The sequence below is a fragment of the Acomys russatus genome, chromosome 16 (assembly GCF_903995435.1).
Source record: "Acomys russatus chromosome 16, mAcoRus1.1, whole genome shotgun sequence".
Taxonomy (NCBI): Eukaryota; Metazoa; Chordata; class Mammalia; order Rodentia; family Muridae; genus Acomys; species Acomys russatus.
This window is the reverse complement of record NC_067152.1, coordinates 45,417,268-45,436,078: the sequence shown is the minus strand read 5'-3', so window position 1 is coordinate 45,436,078 and position 18,811 is coordinate 45,417,268. Positions and strand designations below refer to the sequence as shown.

The 18,811-nt window shown below is 50.4% G+C and overlaps 1 protein-coding gene and 1 long non-coding RNA gene across 3 annotated transcripts in view; both read right to left on the bottom strand.

Annotated features, from left to right (window-relative positions):
- The window catches only part of Rptor (regulatory associated protein of MTOR complex 1), a 298,025-nt gene that overhangs the window by 168,087 nt on the left and 111,127 nt on the right, over positions 1-18,811 (bottom strand). Inside the window, exon 4 of the mRNA XM_051159180.1 lies at positions 18,502-18,660. Within this exon, the coding sequence (XP_051015137.1) occupies positions 18,502-18,660 (159 nt within the window). The remainder of the gene's footprint in view (positions 1-18,501; positions 18,661-18,811) is intronic.
- Positions 11,340-12,507, bottom strand: LOC127200753 (uncharacterized). 2 transcript variants are annotated; one of them, XR_007832049.1, is made up of 3 exons: positions 12,369-12,507; positions 11,840-12,079; positions 11,340-11,408 (listed from the first exon to the last, which is right to left on the bottom strand). It is a non-coding gene; the product is annotated as an uncharacterized LOC127200753 (long non-coding RNA). The 2 variants fall into 2 exon arrangements; XR_007832048.1 differs by lacking the exon at positions 11,340-11,408 and adding an exon at positions 11,591-11,649.

Sequence of the window (18,811 nt, the reverse complement as noted above, 5' to 3'; positions counted from 1 at the left end):
CAAAAGCAGAGTAGAATGTGTTCTTCCACACTCTAGAGTGCTGTGCCTCACTGTAAGTGCAATTTGTTTTTCTAAATAGTCACATGGAAAGGTATGGATGGCTTCTTAATGATTTTTGAAATGTACTTTCTACATATATATATATACATATATATATATGATGTTTTACACACACACACACACACACACACACACACACACACACACACACACACACACGACCCCAGTTTATGTGTTCCTCCACCGCCAAAAAACGTTGTGGACGTGGATGTGAAGCCGCACACTTGCCACGTCAGCACTGCTTTGCACACCAAGTCAACAAAGCACCCACGAGCTGACCGTGCATCAAGGACAGCACCACTCTGTGACCGGCTCTGTACTCAGAAAGGGCACACCACAGCTCCTCCTTTAATGTGTGTGTTCTGTAAGACTCTTTACAGGACAGGGTGCACACAGACCGCTAGGAGGGAGGACGTGGGCATGTCCTGGGATCTCAGTGAAGGCCTTCATGTCCCTCCCAAGCTGCAGGATATGAATGAGGCTTCATGAAAGATGCAGGAAAAGTCTCCCCAACTCTCCCTGGCTGGGGTCAAAGGTAAGCCTGCAGCATGCAGAGCAGCACAAGCAGTAAGGACTGTGGCAGCTGCAGCCAGCTGTCCCCATGTCCCACACACTCCGGCCCCATGGAATGGCAACGCAGCTCGTCAAGTCTGTGCAGCTGCTGACGACGAGACACTGACATCTTTCTTGTGTTCCGGGTACAAGTACACAGGTCCCACAAGCAGCAAACAAGCATAAGATGAAGTACGTCTGTTTTTTACTTTTGTCCAAATCCAAAGTTACATTTAAATTTCTAAATCACCAAGTTAGTGTTGATTTATTAAAATAATGAAGGCCAGACATATTAGGAAAATCCTTAACAACTTCCATCTTCCCTTCTGTTTTCCATGACCCATGGAAGGTGCAGGGTACTGCCAACCACACCCTAGGAGCCTTCCCTATGTGCTGGGGCCCTCCCACAAGGCAGCGCGGCACCGAGCCCTAGAACTTCTGCATGGGTGTTTGTTGGCCCACACCTTTAGTTATTTAGGACGGCTAATGCACCTCTACAGAATGGGCTGCCGCGTGGGGAGTGGTACCTGAAGACTGTCTATAAGCAGATTCCTCAGGGGCATTTCCCACAGCAGCATTTCTCCACTCCCATACACTGTGCAGAACTGTGCACTGCAGCATGCGCAGCAGCTCCCTGGCTTTAACCCACCCAGGCCAGAACCACTCAGCCCTCACCATCCAAAGTTCTCCAGATGTCGCCAAATGCCCCCAAGGAAAACTGCGGTGGCTGCAAAGGGAGACAATTGCATCAGAACCATCAGCTGTGTGGCTTACGTGAGACAACAAATTCAGAAGACTGCAATCCCCTCACCAGGAGGAGAACGGCCTTTGAGAGCTACTCCTCACTAACAGGCACGTGGGGCTCCCAGGACCATCTCGGAAAGACCACCAAGGGTCTGTCAAGGCCAGAACTAAGGCCCTGCAAGCACAGCCTTGGTGTCTAGGGGACCAACACCCAGTGGCAGCAGGAACAAAACCCAAAGAAGCCACACACTTACTGGGAACATGCCTCTGTTCCTGACCAGTATGGCAGGCAGCGGCACAGCCCAGCACTCAGAAGACCTGGGTGCAGCAGAGATTGGGGAACAGCTGGGGCCTATGAGCAGAGGGCGGGCCTCATGTCTGCCTGGACTGAAAGAGCAGGGAAGCCCTAGTCAAAGAGCCAGAAATAGGTTGTACATAATGTATTCATTAAAATCCACTTTCTCTGACAGATTATATTAAGCCCAGAGGGAAAGTCCACTTGTTTTATCAGACTGTCACTGAAGACTGCGTCAACTGTATCAGCAGCTACAGCTGGGGAAATCCCAGCTGTAACAGTGTAGAGAATACCCCCCAAAAGGCCAGGTCAACCTTGGGAACCCATGCACTGTACCCCTGGTGAGACTTCTGCCAAGAGTGAAACTAACCTCTAATTTCAACTATGCAGCAGATGGCAACGCCAAACACCTCCTGTGCTGGCACTGCCAAAAACAATGAGCAGAGAAGAGGGCAAAGGTGACCAACCAACACGCCACCATGCAGGGAGGGCCAGGCAGGACTGCAGTGGATCGCTGGGATCCAGCCTCATGAAGCATGTGTCCAGAGCAGGACAGTCAGGACAGCACAGTGGCATTCCCACTGCTGCACCCTAGACAGGCAAACCTGGACCCATGCAGCAAAGGAGTGCCATCAAGTCCCTTAGGGAGTACTGAACCCATACATGCCACTGGCCCACAAGTTACTGAGATACGGCTGCTGGAATTGGTGCGTCCTACCATGTCACACTTGCCACACCTTCTCCCAGATGTGGACAGTGGGTGTGCTGAGAAACATTAGCTGATGACATGGGGCTGGGTAGCCTCCCCCAGGCCTAGGCCTTGCACTAAACTCAGAAACACCAACAGACTGCTACTGGCCTTTTTGACACCTGCAAACACTCTGTGGTAGTGGTGCTTTTCTCGACACACAGCGTCTTACGTCAGAGGCAGTTCCTATGGGGAGAGGCATGGTGATGTTCTGCCCCCGCCCCCAAGCCTCTGGGGACTCACATGTGAGCAGCTGCAGCCTCTGCTTCCCTCTTTTCCCTCTCTTCCTCCCCTTTCCCTAGCTCCGTTATCTCAGAGGAAGCAGGGTTCCTTGGGTTTGCCAAGGGCCCTCAGCACCAACCCCGCCTCATGTTTCACTGCACCAATGGGCAGATTCTCTTCTTCGGCCTCTCTGACCGATCTACAGAGCAGAGTTACTTTCTCCTGGGACAGAAACCGCTCCTGCCACCTCTTCAAGCACCGTCCATCTGCTTCCCCGAATCCCGCCTTCTTCTACACTGTGCGGGGCCTGCGCCATTCTAGAGCACCAGCAAGGTCCTTGCAAGTCTAGCCTAGTCTAGCCTCAAGTCTCTCACTCCCCATTTGCTCATTAAAGTTGGATTCTCTACAACACCAGGGCTCAAATACAGACCCACATAGCACAGGCTAGCCCTTGCAAAACTGTATCCAACTCTACCCACCACAACCAACTACACTGACACCCGTCATGAGCATGGCAAGGGCTCACGTCTTAGTTTCTAAGTATGTATGTTGGGTGGACCTAGGATCTGTGTGGAAATGTCCTCAGTCAGAGTTGATTTCACAGGGACTTCTGTAGGAACTTGCAGCCTCTGCAAGAGCTGTAAAGAAGGCAAAGAATGATGATGCACACATCAGAAAGACCACATGTGGTATAATGGGAGCCTCAAAGTCCCTTAAACTATAAGAAAGAAGAAGGAGAGGAGGAGGAGGATGACGACGACGAGGAGGAGGAGGCGGCCATATCAGATACTAGAGTCATCCTGTTGCTGGGGGCCCAAGGTGGAATAATTTCATAATAGAAAACCCATACTATTAGACATAACACAGACAGCAAGCCACGCACGCGCCACTACGAGCCACCTGTGGGAAATGGAAGGCAGATGAGCCCAGCTGGTGGAGCAGAAGGCAGTGGGGTCCCAGCTGGACTGCAGACGAGGAAGGAGACCCTGCTGGAGGACATGCGGCTTGTGCATGGCTCCAAAATGTTCCCTGATGACCACAGAGAAGCCAAAGCAGCAAGTGGCCAGGCCACGCGGTGGCACCACTAGGAACAGCGAGCACCACAAGCTCACTGCTGGGAGTCATTTCTCTTCTACCATGCTGGTCCTGGCGATCCAGCTCAGCTTACCACAGTAGTAACAAGCACACTTACCCACTGGTTATTCTTTTTTGCTTGCTTTGTTTTGTTTGTTTGTTTGAGACAGAGTTTCTCTGTGTAGCCTTGGCTGTCCTGGACTCACTCTGTAGACCACGCTGGCCTCGAACTCACAGAGATCTACCTGCCTCTGCCTCCCTGAGTGCTGGGACTACAGGTGTGCACCACCATGCCCAGCTCTATTGATTATTCTTGCCCACTCTGAATAATATTTTTTATGTTACCTTTTAAAATATAACTTTAACCAACAAGTGTGTGTGTCTGCTCTTGGGACACAGTTCAGCACTTCACACTTGCATGCAGTGCGTGGTCGCCAATCACTAAACTGGCTCAGCATCCCCAGAGGCAATGCATCTCTTTATGTTGGGAGCATTAAAAAATCTTTCCAGCTGCTGTTTGATGTGTTTGCTGACTTGCTGTCAAGCACAGGTACTCTGCTGGGCCGTGGGACATCAGAAGTGACTTCCCTACTGCCCCCCCCCCCCCCGTCCCTCCTAACTCCACCCCCCGCCCCATGCTCTAGTGATCACAGTTCTTTCTATTTCTTCCAGGTCAAACCTTTAGCTTCTACACATAAGTGAGAGCGTAAGGCCCTGGTCCCCTCTGTGCCAGAAACCAGGCTGCACCTGCTACCATGGGGCACATGATGATTTATTTCTTCCCTGAACTTTCAGGCGGTCCCTCGGCTCACACTGCACACGAATGGCCTGTACCTATGTCAGATCAGGACCCACTTACTGTCCAGTTCCCAGCGGGGCTACAGTGGGAAATACCACACTGTCAGAGCCAGGGTTCCACAGCAGCCAGAATGATGCTCCCCAGCATCCCCATAAATGTGACACAGAAGTGCCAGAGTTCAGTAGAGCTCAGTCGGCTGGACCTGCAGCCGAAGGCAGACTGTTCTCCATCATGTGGGCTCAAACCATCCTGGACCTGACTGAGCTTGTCTTATCAGTTCCAGTCTCATTCAAGACTGTTAACATCTTCTATAGCACTTATAAGGTAGAAAATGCCAATTTGCTGCAGAAACTGTGAGTGCTGCCATCCACAAGCAAGACAGATAGTTCTTAAACACATGGCTTTTACTTAAAGAAAATTCCTGGCTAAAGAAAGGCCCAATTTTTCTTTTTTTTGAGAACTTAAAAAAAAAAAAAAAAAAAAATTATGTTGTAGGGGTGTTTTGTCTACATGCACGTCTGCAGTACCCACAGACAACAGAAGAGGGCATCAGATCCCACCTGAAAATGGGTTACAAACCATTGTTAGCCGCTGTGTTGGTGCTAGGAATCAAAGGCTGGTTTTCTCACAGAGCAGTCAGTACTCTTAATCACTGAGCCATCTCTCCAACCTCAGGAAAACAGCATGTTGCCGTGTGGTTCCCAGATGCCTGCTCTGGCATGTGCCTGGGAGCATGTGTCAGGCCACCCACAGTTCAACTGACAGCCTTACACAGCACAGAGAAGCCACCATGGCCTGACATGGAATAAATGCACTTGTTTTCTGTCCTTTTGCTGTTGCTGCTGTTGTTGTTTTGGTGTTTTTGTTTTTTACTTTCAGCATAAATATACTGTCAGAAAGATTCTTTATAAAGAAAATAGACCAGAAACCATCCGGATGTCAGGAGCAAGGGACCTGCGTCATGAACAGCAGACATCAGCCAGACCGAATCAACCTCAGCAGAGACACAAACCTGGATGGAAAAGTCAGCTGTTCAGCACTTGGTAACATCTGTATAAATGCAAAACCACACAAAGCTAGTGAGGTATGGTGTCTCTTGCCTACAACTCTAGGACTTGAGAGGCTGAGGCAGGGGAATAGTGGATTTGAGACAAGCCTGTCCATGCCAAAGTGATTTTCCATGAGTGACATTGAGAACTGTAGCTCCAAGGGATGGTTTTCTCAGGAAATAACCTTTGACAAAAAGGAAATACATGTTTAGCTCCAACGTCGAGGAACAAGGTCACAGGTCTGCCATGTTCAAACTGCTAGAGTTTGGATAGAGAACGCTCCCCACATGCTAAACACCTGCTCCCCAGTGTGTGACGCCTTGGGCCAGTGGGAGACAGTGTGCTCCTGCTCTTTTCCTCAGGCCTGGGTGTGAGGTGAATGACTTCTGCTGTTACTGGCCCTGCCCTGGTGCACTGTTCTGCCACAGGCCCAAATACACAAGCTGCTTGCCTCAGGGGCCTGTCACAGAGACCAAGCTGAAACTCCCAAGCATCAGATTTATGTTTTCTTATGCACTGCTCCCATGTAAGCACGTGTTCCACATAAACACAGCTGGGGCTCTCCGAGAACCAACGAAGGGTGAGGATGTGCTTCTATCCACATATTCAGGAATCCCAAGAAAAATAAATGTTATAATGAAGCTATGTGAAATCAGTATGCACAATTAAAAATTTAAGAGCCATTACAGTGCAGCTAGCTACACACCTGGCTAATCAGCTCACAAGCACAAGTAACGGAAGCTCAGGGCGTTCACGGCTCCAGCCCTCCTTACCACACACAATGCCACCGCACAAGGGCTTGGGTCACATCTGAGAGCTGTGCAAAAGAAACTCAGAATCAAATGCCAGTACCAGTTTTGCCTTCAGCAGGGAAGGGAACGCGTTCCATTGGGATGGCCGCACTTACAAGCATAAATAGGAATGGAAAAAGTGAGCTTCCTAAGACGTGACCAGTGGCGCCATTCACAGAGAACAGGCCCACGGCACCTGCAAACGGCCCCCGTGGCTAAGATGCCCATCAGGAAGGCCCGCTGCACCTGGGGAGACGGTGAGGCTGTCAGCTAAACCTGCGGGGTGAACATGAAGTCAAAATGAACAGGAAAGGACCCTTCTTCAGACCAGAAAGTGAGAGGAGGGAGCAAAGTGGAAAGAGGTGAGGAGGTGAGGTCTGCTGAAGGAAACAGGAGAGGCTGCGGGGGCAGCGTAAGCACACACAGCATCTACCCAGTCCCTCACTCCTTTCTCATACAATCAGAGGGACGCTGCATTAGCTGTTTTACAAATGATCAGTTTTTAGTGGCTCTAGAAACATCTTTTTTTAAAAAGCTTAAAATGTAGGTGAAGGTAACTATACCTTTCAGTACCAAGGAATTTCTTTATAAATGTATAAAGAAAATAAAAAGTCTGAAGTTTCCAAGGCTTTCTCTAAAGAAGTAGAATTTTTGCTGATGGCCTTCTGCCATTGTAAGAAAATGCATTCTAAAAAGAGGGGTCAAGTTCATGGTAAAATTAAGGCTTTTGTCTTGAACTCTACTGCGCTCCCACAAAGTATCAATTTCAACAAATGATGATGTCTGGTGTGCATAATGCAATCATAAAAATCACAAATAAATTTTCCAACAAATACACATTTAAATCCCTCTATGAGCTGCGTTTCAACAGAAGCAGCAGCTACCTGCTCCATACCAGAAGGAGAGAGGGTATCTTCTTACCTGTAGGGACAATGTCATATTTAAAAACTCCCACATGGGGCCGGGCGTGGTGGCGCGCACCTTTAATCCCAGCACTCGGGAGGCAGAGGCAGGTGGATCTCTGTGAGTTCGAGGCCAGCCTGGTCTACAAAGCGAGTCCAGGACAGTCAAGGCTACACAGAGAGAACCTGTCTCAAGAAACAAACAAACAAACAAACAAACAAACAAAAACACCCACACACTATATTGCCTGTGTGTGCACGCGCGTGTGTGTGTGTGTGTGTGATCTTACAGTATCTATAGGCCACTTGCAGAGTGCACGGTAACTTAACTGTAAGAAAGGAAAGGCAGAAGCAGAAACAACAGTGTAAGCACCTTCAGCCTTACAGACTCTAAGGCACTCCAGCTCACTTGTGACCACGCCCTGGAAGTCACTGAAAGCCACGTCTGGCTTACCAGCCCCACTTCACAATGCCCAGCATTTCTGAGCCATCCTTTCCTACCTCAGGCTACTGAGCACCCAGGGAAGAACCGTGGGAGGGCATCCTCAGAGAGCAGGTATGCAAACACAGCAGAGGCCAGTTCCTGTCCTGAGGTGCAGAAAAGGAAGCAGCCTGAGAGGCGGCCCCTGAGCAGTGCTGGAGGCACTCAGAGTCCCAGCTTTACAACAGGGCAGCTCTCTCTCCCTGCTGAATGCCAAACTACAGGCGGATAGGAGCGGTGTCTCTCCCGTCTCTGGCTCAGGGTTTTCTGCTGTTGTGACAGAGTGTTATTAGCCAGGTAACTGATAAAGAAATGGACTTTCTTGCAGCTGGCACCTGCTGAGGTGCCTTCCTTTTGGTCTTGTGTGACAGCCCAGAGTGCTCCGCCTTCATGCACATCCACCTCTTGGTTCTCACTGTTCAAGACTTGGTTGCTGACTCACCTATGCAGGAGTGTCTTTGGGAAGGAGGAGAGCTCACTGCTAACCTGGGCTCTGTTCCTGTCTGAAGGGGCCCATTCACTTCCCCTGCGCCATCCTGGCTTGTCACAACACAATCAGCAGTTTTTCTTTAACCTGAGTTACAACCAGTAACCAGCAGGAAACAATCTCTGCTTTGGAGTAGTTTTCACAATGCTTTAACTCCTTATTTCCAGAGCAGCCAGACACTGAGGGACGCTGTGTGACACAGACACCGTGAAGAGCAGAGCCAGTCTCAGACGGCATTTCTTGCAGGAGGTACAATCTGGATGTAAACAAACAAACACTCTAAAAGTGTCCTAAACTAAACTGCGAAGCCATGAAAACTCCAGAACTCAGCGCACCGAGAGAGGTGAGCTGCGACACGGCCTGCCCTTCTATATGAAATGGCCCTGGCTTTGCAGGCAAGACAGTGGGCGCACAAGCAAAGATCAGGAACCGCTTCTGTCATGTTGGACTTGAAAGCAGAGAAAAAGCCCTTCTCTACAACGCAGAAGGAATGAGAGGTCTAAACACTAGTTGGAAATATTCAAGAAGATGGATTCTTCTCCACTGGGAATATTTCATGAACTCCCAATGGCTACAGCTGTGGCTACCAACTGCCTGACAGACACATGTGGAAGCCAAGGACACGCTCAAGTCCTGAACTTGGGTTTTCTGCTGAAGCCATGGAAAAACTAGGAGTAGATAATTGGTAATTTATAGGAGAAAAGTATAGAATTAAGACAAATATGCTCAAAGTGCCTCTATGTATTACCTCTCTGCAACAGTGTATTATTTATAATAGCACACACTTTCTGTGGTAATTTCAGTAGATTTTAAGGCCTGTTCCGTATCATTGAAGTTTTATGTTATCTGAACCTAGACAAATACTAGTCTGTCTCTGGTGGATAATCACGCGAAAACAGAAAAATTCACCAAAGGACCAAAGAACCAACAGGGCAATGCAGTGAAAGGGGGACGGGGAAGGGCAAAACAAAAAGAATTGTACACCAGAGATGAGCCTTCTCAGACCCTAGGGGTCCAGTGTCTCTGAACACGGAGAACCGGACGCAGCACAGGACCACAGAGACATGACAGAGGGCTACAGAGAAGGAGCTGGTGTTTGGCCCTCCTCAGCAACCAGAAAGCCCATGACGGACAAAATGACAGGAGGTTAGGTTAGGGTCAGCCACACACATGCTCCTTGTCTATTTCTACATGCAGTCCACAACAATGCCGGCTCTGATTGGGGTTAGGGTTAAGCTTTTGAGGCATGACCTTGCTATATACAGTCCAGGCTGGTCTCAAACTCAATCTTTTTGTCCCCGCCTCCAGAGTGCTAGAATTCAGCGCAGCCAGCCAACATGCACTGCTCTACTTGTTGGGTGAATGCTCTAACACCCTTAGTAAGTCAGGATGACCAACAGCGCGGCTCAGAGCGTTCCTACTAAGACTGTTTAAATAGGAAAAAATAAGTTCTACCTAGGTTTTCTTTTTGAAAAAGCTTAACTATCAATATTCAGCATCTGTTTTAAAGTAAAGAAACCCTGGAAAGATTTCAGATGTCCAATTAAGCAGAAAGTGATTTCCGTCTTCTTCGCTGCCCGTTCTGCTGTACTTTCAACTGATAGTGTGGACACAGGCAGGGTGCCTGCGTGCCATCAGGAAATGCCTCCCTCTGTCTCCACAGCTCTTCTCATGGTGAGTGTTAATACAACCACGGATTTCTATGCACGACTTTGCAATGAACAACCAACCACTCTCTTTACTTGGACCAGACTTCAGTTAAAGCTGCATCTCTGAAAGACAGGTTTCCACCTGCTTTCTTGATTCTGACAAAAACTCACAAAGAAGCAAAGAGTCTAAATCAGAACCAGGACACTGTAGAGTAACTGTTCTAACTCTTCAGTGATAAAAAAAAAAAAAAAAAAAAAAAAAAAAACAATGTCCACTGTGAATAAGGACACCGAGCCACCAGCTGAAAATGCCTACACAGCACATACCTGACTAAGGACCAAGATCTAAGAGGTGCAGGGAACTAGTAAAGGTCAACAAGCCAAGAAGCTGCTCTTTCTAAAGTGGCGGGCCGGGATGTGGCTCGTGGGGCAGCTGCTCAGCACACACAGGCTGTGCTTCCACTGAGCGGGGTAAACCGGACCTGAGCAGATACCTTAACAAGGTGTCTGTACCACAACCAGCTGCATGAAGATGTGCTGAGCAGGCCCTGTCACAGGCCGGACTACTAGGAACTATAAACTCACCAGCAACAAGACACCACTGCACAGTTTGCAGAATGACTAAAATCCAGAGTGCGGGTAACGCCAACACAGACAGCACCAGTGGAAATCCAAGTAACACAGACATCTTGCACAAAGTTTGGCAGTTCTTACAAAGCTAAATATGCTCTGACCATGGCACCAGCAATCATGAGCTGAACCCTTAAGTTCATATTAAACTTCAAAAATCAATGCCAAGTCAGGAAGCAGAAAGACCCATGAGTTCAAGGCTAGCCTGGGCTGCATGGAAACCTGTCACAAAATAAGTAACCCCTGAGCAGACATGTGAAGAGTATTATTCATAACTGAGAAAATAATCAGGAGGCACTAAGCTATTTTCAGTGCTGAAAGTGCAATGGAGAACTAGCTACTGGTCAAAGAGAAAGAACGGAGCTAACTAGCCACAGAGAGCCTTAAATACAACTGGCTAGGCAGGGAGGCCATTCTGAAAGAATATTTGCATACTAGACGACACCAACTACAATGCATTCCGGAAAAGATAAAACTAAAAAGGAAAGGAAGAAATGGAAAGGGTAGAAGAAAAGAGCAGTGGAGAGGTGGACAATAAGTGAATCCTGCAGGATACATGCTGGGGATGGCAGACACACCAGTGAGGACCACCTGCAGGACACTGATGCTGGGGATGGCACACACACATGGACCACCTGCAATGACACGGATGCTGGGGAATTTCACACACCCAGTGAGGAACCAACCTGCAGGACACTGATGCTGGGGATGGCACACACACCAGTGAGGACCACCTGCAGGACACTGATGCTGGGGATGGCAGCACACACCGTGAGGACCACCAGCAGGACACTGATGCTGGGGATGGCAGACCACCAGTGAGGACCACCAGCAGGACACTGATGCTGGGATGGCAGCACACACCAGTGAGGACCACCTGCAGGACACTGATGCTGGGGATGGCACACACACCAGTGAGGACCACCTGCAGGACACTGATGCTGGGGATGGCAGCACACCAGTGAGGACCACCTGCAGGACACTGATGCTGGGGGATGGCAGACACACCAGTGAGGTACCACCAGCAGGACACTGATGCTGGGGATGGCAGACACACCAGTGAGGACCACCTGCAGGACACTGATGCTGGGGATGGCAGACACACCAGTGAGGACCACCTGCAGGACACTGATGCTGGGGATGGCACACACACCAGTGAGGACCACCTGCAGGACACTGATGCTGGGATGGCACACACACCAGTGAGGACCCACCTGCAGGACACTGATGCTGGGGATGGCAACACACCAGTGAGGACCACCAGCAGGACACTGATGCTGGGGATGGCAGACACACCAGTGAGACCACCTGCAGGACACTGATGCTGGGGATGGCAGACACACCAGTGAGGACCACCTGCAGGACACTGATGCTGGGGATGGCACACACACCAGTGAGGACCACCTGCAGGACACTGATGCTGGGGATGGCACACACACCAGTGAGGACCACCTGCAGGACACTGATGCTGGGGATGGCACACACACCAGTGAGGACCACCAGCAGGACACTGATGCTGGGGATGGCACACACACCAGTGAGGACCACCTGCAGGACACTGATGCTGGGGATGGCACACACACCAGTGAGGACCACCTGCAGGACACTGATGCTGGGGATGGCAGACACACCAGTGAGGACCACCTGCAGGACACTGATGCTGGGGATGGCAGACACACCAGTGAGGACCACCAGCAGGACACTGATGCTGGGGATGGCAGACACACCAGTGAGGACCACCTGCAGGACACTGATGCTGGGGATGGCAGACACACCAGTGAGGACCACCATGCAGGACACTGATGCTGGGGATGGCACACACACCAGTGAGGACCACCTGCAGGACACTGATGCTGGGGATGGCAGACACACCAGTGAGGACCACCTGCAGGACACTGATGCTGGGGATGGCACACACACCAGTGAGGACCACCTGCAGGACACTGATGCTGGGGATGGCACACACACCAGTGAGGACCACCTGCAGGACACTGATGCTGGGGATGGCACACACACCAGTGAGGAGCACCTGCAGGACACTGATGCTGGGGATGGCAGACACACCAGTGAGGACCACAGACGGCCCAACACAAACAGGAACCCAGCACAAACGAGGACATAGCTAGTAAGAGCATTCCATCGTTGCTCATCAATCCTGGCAACTGCAGACAAGAGCTAGTCTCTGACAAAGGGCTCTAGACTATTCACTGTCTGTGTAGTCAATAAAGCATTCTGCAAACAAAGGCCTATTAATATCTTTAAAGACTGATACAACTGTGGTAACTTACCAAAGGAAACCAATAAGTTAAAAACTTCTTTATTTATTTTAAAAATTTCCCTCTCCACCACAGTATGTGTCCATCTCATCTGATCCATAGGGTGCCAGCACTGACACGCTTTCAACTTTTTAAAAAATTAATTAACTTATTTATTCATTTTATATCCCAGCTGTAGCCCCCTCTCCCCTCCCGGATTCCTCATAAAAGAGGAGTGCGTCCCTGCTCCCCTCCCCCCCACCAGCTCATCAAGTCTCATCAGGACTGAGCTCATCCTCTTCCCCTGTGGCCTGGCAAGGCAGTGCCACCATGGGGAAGTGATCAAAAAGCAGGCAACAGAGTCCCTGCTAGACAGCTCCCGCCCCCCTGACTGGAGGACCCACATGAAGCTAAGCTGCCCATTGGCTACATCTGTGATTTGCAAGCAAATCAAGGTAACTCAGACCCATAAAGACACACATGGTACGTACACACTTGTAAAAGGAGTTCAGTCATATAGTACAGGATAAACACACTGCAATGCACAGATCCAAGGATAGTAACAAGGAGGACTCAAGGGAGAGGCTTAAACCTCACTCAGTCATCAGAGAAATAAAACAGACAGAGGCAGTGGGTGACGAGAGGGAGCACAAGGAGAGATAAGGGTGGAGATCAGACCTGGGGATGTGGGGGAGACAGAGGTCTGTAGAGAAAAGAGAAACTGTGGGCAGGAGCATCTCAGTGATAAGCTAGAGACCTAAGTCAGGATAGGCTTCTGGGAGGATATGAGGGGACCCTAGCTGAGTCTCCTAGCAGCAGGGGCCATGGAGACTGAAGAAGACACCCTCTAACTAGACAGGACTCCTAGTGGAAGGAGGAGACACCAGCCCACCCACAAAAACCTCAATCCAAAATTCACCCTGCCTACAAGATGTGCAGGGATAAAGGTGTAGCAGACAGAGCAGAGACTGAGAAAATGTCCCACCAACGCCTGGCCCAACCCAAGACCCACCCATGGGAGACAGCCAACCCTGACACTATTAACAATGCTCTGCTATGCTTGCAGACAGGAGCCTAGCAGAGTTGTCCTCTGAGAGGCTCCATCCGGCAGCGATTCCGGTTTCAAACAGATGCTGGGACTCAGAGCCAAACACTGGGTGAAGCATAGGGAGTCTAGTGGAAAAGTGAGGGCAGCGGGGCGGGGGGGGGGGAGATAAAAGGACCTAGAGGTGACAGAAAGTCTACAAGAAGACCACCAGAATCAACTAACCAGGGGCTGGTTGGGCTTGCTCAGGCTGAGGCACCAACAAACCACGCATGGACCAGACCGAGGCCCCACACACAGACACAGCCAACGGTCAGCAAAACTTCACCTTAACAGCAGCCAGAATCACTGGGTGCAGTGGTGCACACCTGTGATCTCAGCATTCTGGGAGGCAGAGCAGGGGGATCTCCTGTGAGTTCAAGGCCAGCCTGGTCCACAAAGTAAGCCCATGAAAGTCAAGGCTACATAGAGAAACACTGCTTTGAAAAACCAAAACCAAAACCAAACCAAACCAAAAACGTCTTGTTTCCTTAAAGGCTGGAGAGATGGCTCAGAGGTTAAGAGCACTGTCTTGAGTTCAATTCCCAGCAATCACATGGTGGCTCATAACTACCTATAATGAGATCTGGTGCCCTCTTCTGGTGTGCATACACACACACATACACACACACACACACACACACACACACACACACACGCAAGCAGAACACTGTATATGTAATAAACAAACAAATAAACAACAAATCTTTTAAAAAAAAAAAAAGGGGGGGGGAGCACCCAGGGTCAGGGAGACTAGCGCACAGTGAGAGCGGGCCCAGGAGCCAGCCTTGGCAGACTCTGTGGGGCAGCTGGAAGGAGCTGTGTGCATGGGCTCTGTGTGACACTCGCATGGAGCAGGTGGTAACATTTGCTGGCAATTAACCATGTGCTTAGGTAGAGAACACCCATGTTCCCAGGGGCGGGAGTTCTGCATCAAGTGTGCAGGGGCCACTGTGGTCCACAGAGCACACACAGTGTATGAGATGTGTCACCATTCTGTCTGCCTTCTGGAGGACCTCAGAGGTAAAAGCTAGGCTCCTGACAAGACTGATAAAAGGCACCTACGCCTCTTACTAGAATGAGAACAGAAAGAGGGCTTGTGTTCAGCCCCAATAACAATGCACACCACTGCCACTCCCTGGACACACAAGTGCCAAGGACACCTACTCCTAACAACAACAGACCCCTAGACCAGCCGCCACAACAGCCTGGCCCCGGGCAGTCAGCTGCTTCAGATCTTACAAATACTACAGGAGTCTGATAGGAAGGAAAATTCCCTATTCATTTTCTCAGGCCACAGAATATTGATTACTTGGGCCAGAGAAAGACAGGAATAAGGAAAATCTTCCCAGGGAACACGGATTTAAAACAAACAGCAGCCGAATGAACCATGTGTGAAGCAGACGGTGCACAGCGACCAAGCAGCCGCCCTGAGGACAGGAGTGCGGCCCTGAGCGACCAAGCAGCCGTCCTGAGGACAGGAGTGCGGCCCTGAGCCACCAAGCAGCCGCCCTGAGGACAGGAGTGCGGCCCTGAGCCACCAAGCAGCCGTCCTGAGGACAGGAGTGCGGCCCTGAGAGACCAAGCAGCCGCCCTGAGGACAGGAGTGCGGCCCTGAGCGACCAAGCAGCCGCCCTGAGGACAGGAGTGCGGCCCTGAGCGACCAAGCAGCCGTCCTGAGGACAGGAGTGCGGCCCTGAGCGACCAAGCAGCCGCCCTGAGGACAGGAGTGCGGCCCTGAGCGACCAAGCAGCCGTCCTGAGGACAGGCGTGTGGCCCTGAGAGACCAAGCAGCCGCCCTGAGGACAGGAGTGCGGCCCTGAGCCACCAAGCAGCCGCCCTGAGGACAGGAGTGCGGCCCTGAGCCACCAAGCAGCCATCCTGAGGACAGGAGTGCGGCCCTGAGTGACCAAGCAGCTATCCTGAGGACAGGAGTGCGGCCCTGAGCGACTAAGCAGCCGTCCTGAGGACAGAAGTGCGGCCCTGAGAGACCAAGCAGCCGTCCTGAGGACAGGAGTGCGGCCCTGAGCGACCAAGCAGCCGTCCTGAGGGCAGACAGGTGTGCGGCACTGAGAGACCAAGCAGCCGCCCTGAGGGCAGGTGTGTGGCACTTAATAGAATCACACACACAGCAGCACGCAGGACCTTCTCAGGTTCAGGACGAAAAACATTCTACCAGCTGAACAAAAACACATCAAAACAATGACTGTACAAAAGTCAACATCCATGCATAATTAAAACAAAAACAAGTAGGAATAGATCTTTCTTAATCAACACACACCAACTCAAAGGCTTCAGAAGGCCCAATGCCCACCCATTAATGATTAGCTGAAATCACAGTAGGAATAGTTCTTAATCTGATGATTGTCTCCATCCTCCCTGTCCCCGCAAACACCCTCCTGCAGACCTTCCCCAAGGAGCCACAAAAGAAACAAAACGCCCCAGTCACCGTTTCCTTCCTTTGAAGGCCAGCATTGGGAAACAAGTACAACACATGCAAGGTACAGAGGAGAAAAGACCTACAAATAACATAACTAATAAAGAAAAACGACAGTACAGGAAACTATTAGAATCCCTAAGAGTTTGGAGAACATCCTTCCCATATACCACAGTGAGGAGATTAAGAAACTTTAACTCTTATGGAGAAAATGGTATCATATATTGACAGGCACTTTAGAAGATCACAGCCTGAAAGATTTAACACTGCAATGACATATGCCAACAAGTGCTCTTTTGTTCTTATGTACTGTGTGTGTGAGAGTGTGAGTGTGTGTGTGAGTGTGAGCGTGTGTGAGCGTGTGTGTGTGAGCATGTGTGTGTGAGTGTGTGTGAGTGTGTGTGAGCATGTGTGTATGAGTGTGTGAGTGTGAGTGAGTGTGTGTGAGTGTGTGTGAGCATGTGTGTGTGAGTGTGTGTGAGCATGTGTGTGTGAGTGTGTGAGTGTGTGTGAGCATGTGTGTATGAGTGTGTGAGCATGTGTGTATGAGTGTGTGAGTGTGTGTGTGTGAGTGTGTGTGGGGGAATACATATGTATATATGCCACATGCATGCAGGTGCCTGTAGAGACCAGAAGTGCATAGTGGATCCCTAAAGCTAAAGTTACAGGTGGCTGTGAGCCAACGTGTGGTGCTGGGAACTGAACTCAGGTCCTCTGGAAGAGCAGCAAGTGCTCTAACTGCTGAGCCACCCCTCCCACCCCACACGTCTTATGGAAATAGACGAATGGATTCAGTATTTTCTTATTATATCAAAAGGCCAAGACTAAGCAAAACACCAACAAGAAGAACAAAAGGTGCTTATGTCCCCCAGACTAGGAAACCCTGAAAGCCAAGGCAGCTGACCGGGGAACAAAGCTGGCATGAGCGCTGAGGCAGCATGAGCTGTAAGGACAGACAGAAGCTCCACCTCATGCTATATATGAAAAAGGCTCTTCAGAGTACATTAAAGACCTAGTGACAGTTGATTAAAGCACAAAACTTATTGTTTGTTTGTTTAGGTGGGTGGTTTTTTTCCCTAAGACAGGGTCTCTCTGTGTATCCCTGGCTGTCCTCCAACTCAGAGCTCTGCCTGCCTCGGCCTCGGCCTCACTGAGTCCTGAGCTTAAAGGTGTGTGCCACCACTGCCCGGCTAAGTTCAGCATAAAAAGTCCTCTCCATCACAGGACACTGCCAACAGAGTAGAAAGCAAGCCATGAATTTAGGGACGACACCCAAAGTTCATTCGATGATGATGAAGAGTTTCTGTCTAGAATATAAAGAATTCCACCAAACCCTGGGAGAGACAACAGGGCACAAGCAAGGAAGACAGGCTATGTGGCAGCAGCCAGTCAGCAGGGCTCATGTTCAACAGGTTCCAGGGAAGCTGAAGTGTTGCAAATGCACCTTTTCCAAATGTGGCCAACACAGTACACTGAGGAAGATCTCTGCACTGCTGCCGTGCGCACCAGGGCTGAGGAGGGGGCAGGCAGAACCAAGACCCCGTGTCTTCACCCATAGGGTGGTCCCAATGCATCAACTTAAAACCACCTGGGACTCACATTATGGCTTGAATTTGAAATGCCCATCAGAGGCTCACGTGTTTCAAAAACTGGCCCCCAACTGGTACTGGTGTTTTAGGAGGCTGTGACATGGGGACCAGCTGAGTGACTTGTGGCCATTGGACTGGGCTTGGGGTTACAGCGCAGTGCCACTTCTGTCCCTAGCTTTTTGCTGCTAGGTGGTACTATGTAGCAAACAGCTGCTGAACACATCAACCACCACAGAGGCACATCTCCCTGCGGGAACTAGGTGCATAAGGCGCTGGCTGCACAAGCATATGGAGCTGAGCGCGGGGTCCTGGCAGCCATGCAGAAGCCAGCACTGTGGGCAGGCCAGACTGACGTCTCTGGGGGCTTGCTGGCCAGGCAACCCAGCCAACACAGGAAGCTCTAGACTCAGAAAAGACCCCGAGCAATACAGAAGACACACCACGTTGACCATTCAAGGACACACATACCCCAAACACACACATACAAAGTTTGTGTACATGATAATATATCACACACACCCCAAACACACACATACAAAGTTTATGTACATGATAATATACAACACACACGCGTGAAACACTCAGGGTACAGCCAAAGCTGTGCACTGATAGGCTTTCTGGGGAAGGAAAGTGGAGGCGGAAGGCAGGCCCACCTTGTTGAAGACCCAGACCTCTCCATTCACTGTAGGCCTGGGCACCCCGTGGCCATTATAGTGGAAGAGGACCCGCTCCTCCTTGGCGTTCCGGCGCAGAGATGTACAAAGCTTCTTGACTTCATCCACAGTGGGGTCGAGGCTCTGCTTGTACCGAGCCTGTGGTGGAAAAAGAAAGGAGATATTTGTCACGCACAGGGGAAGGCCCGAGAGCGTCCTCCTGCACACTGACCCACAAGGAGCAGCAGTTGGTCTTGCACAGGTAGTCCCAGGCTTTGGCCCTAGAAAGTGAACACAGGCTACAGAGTGT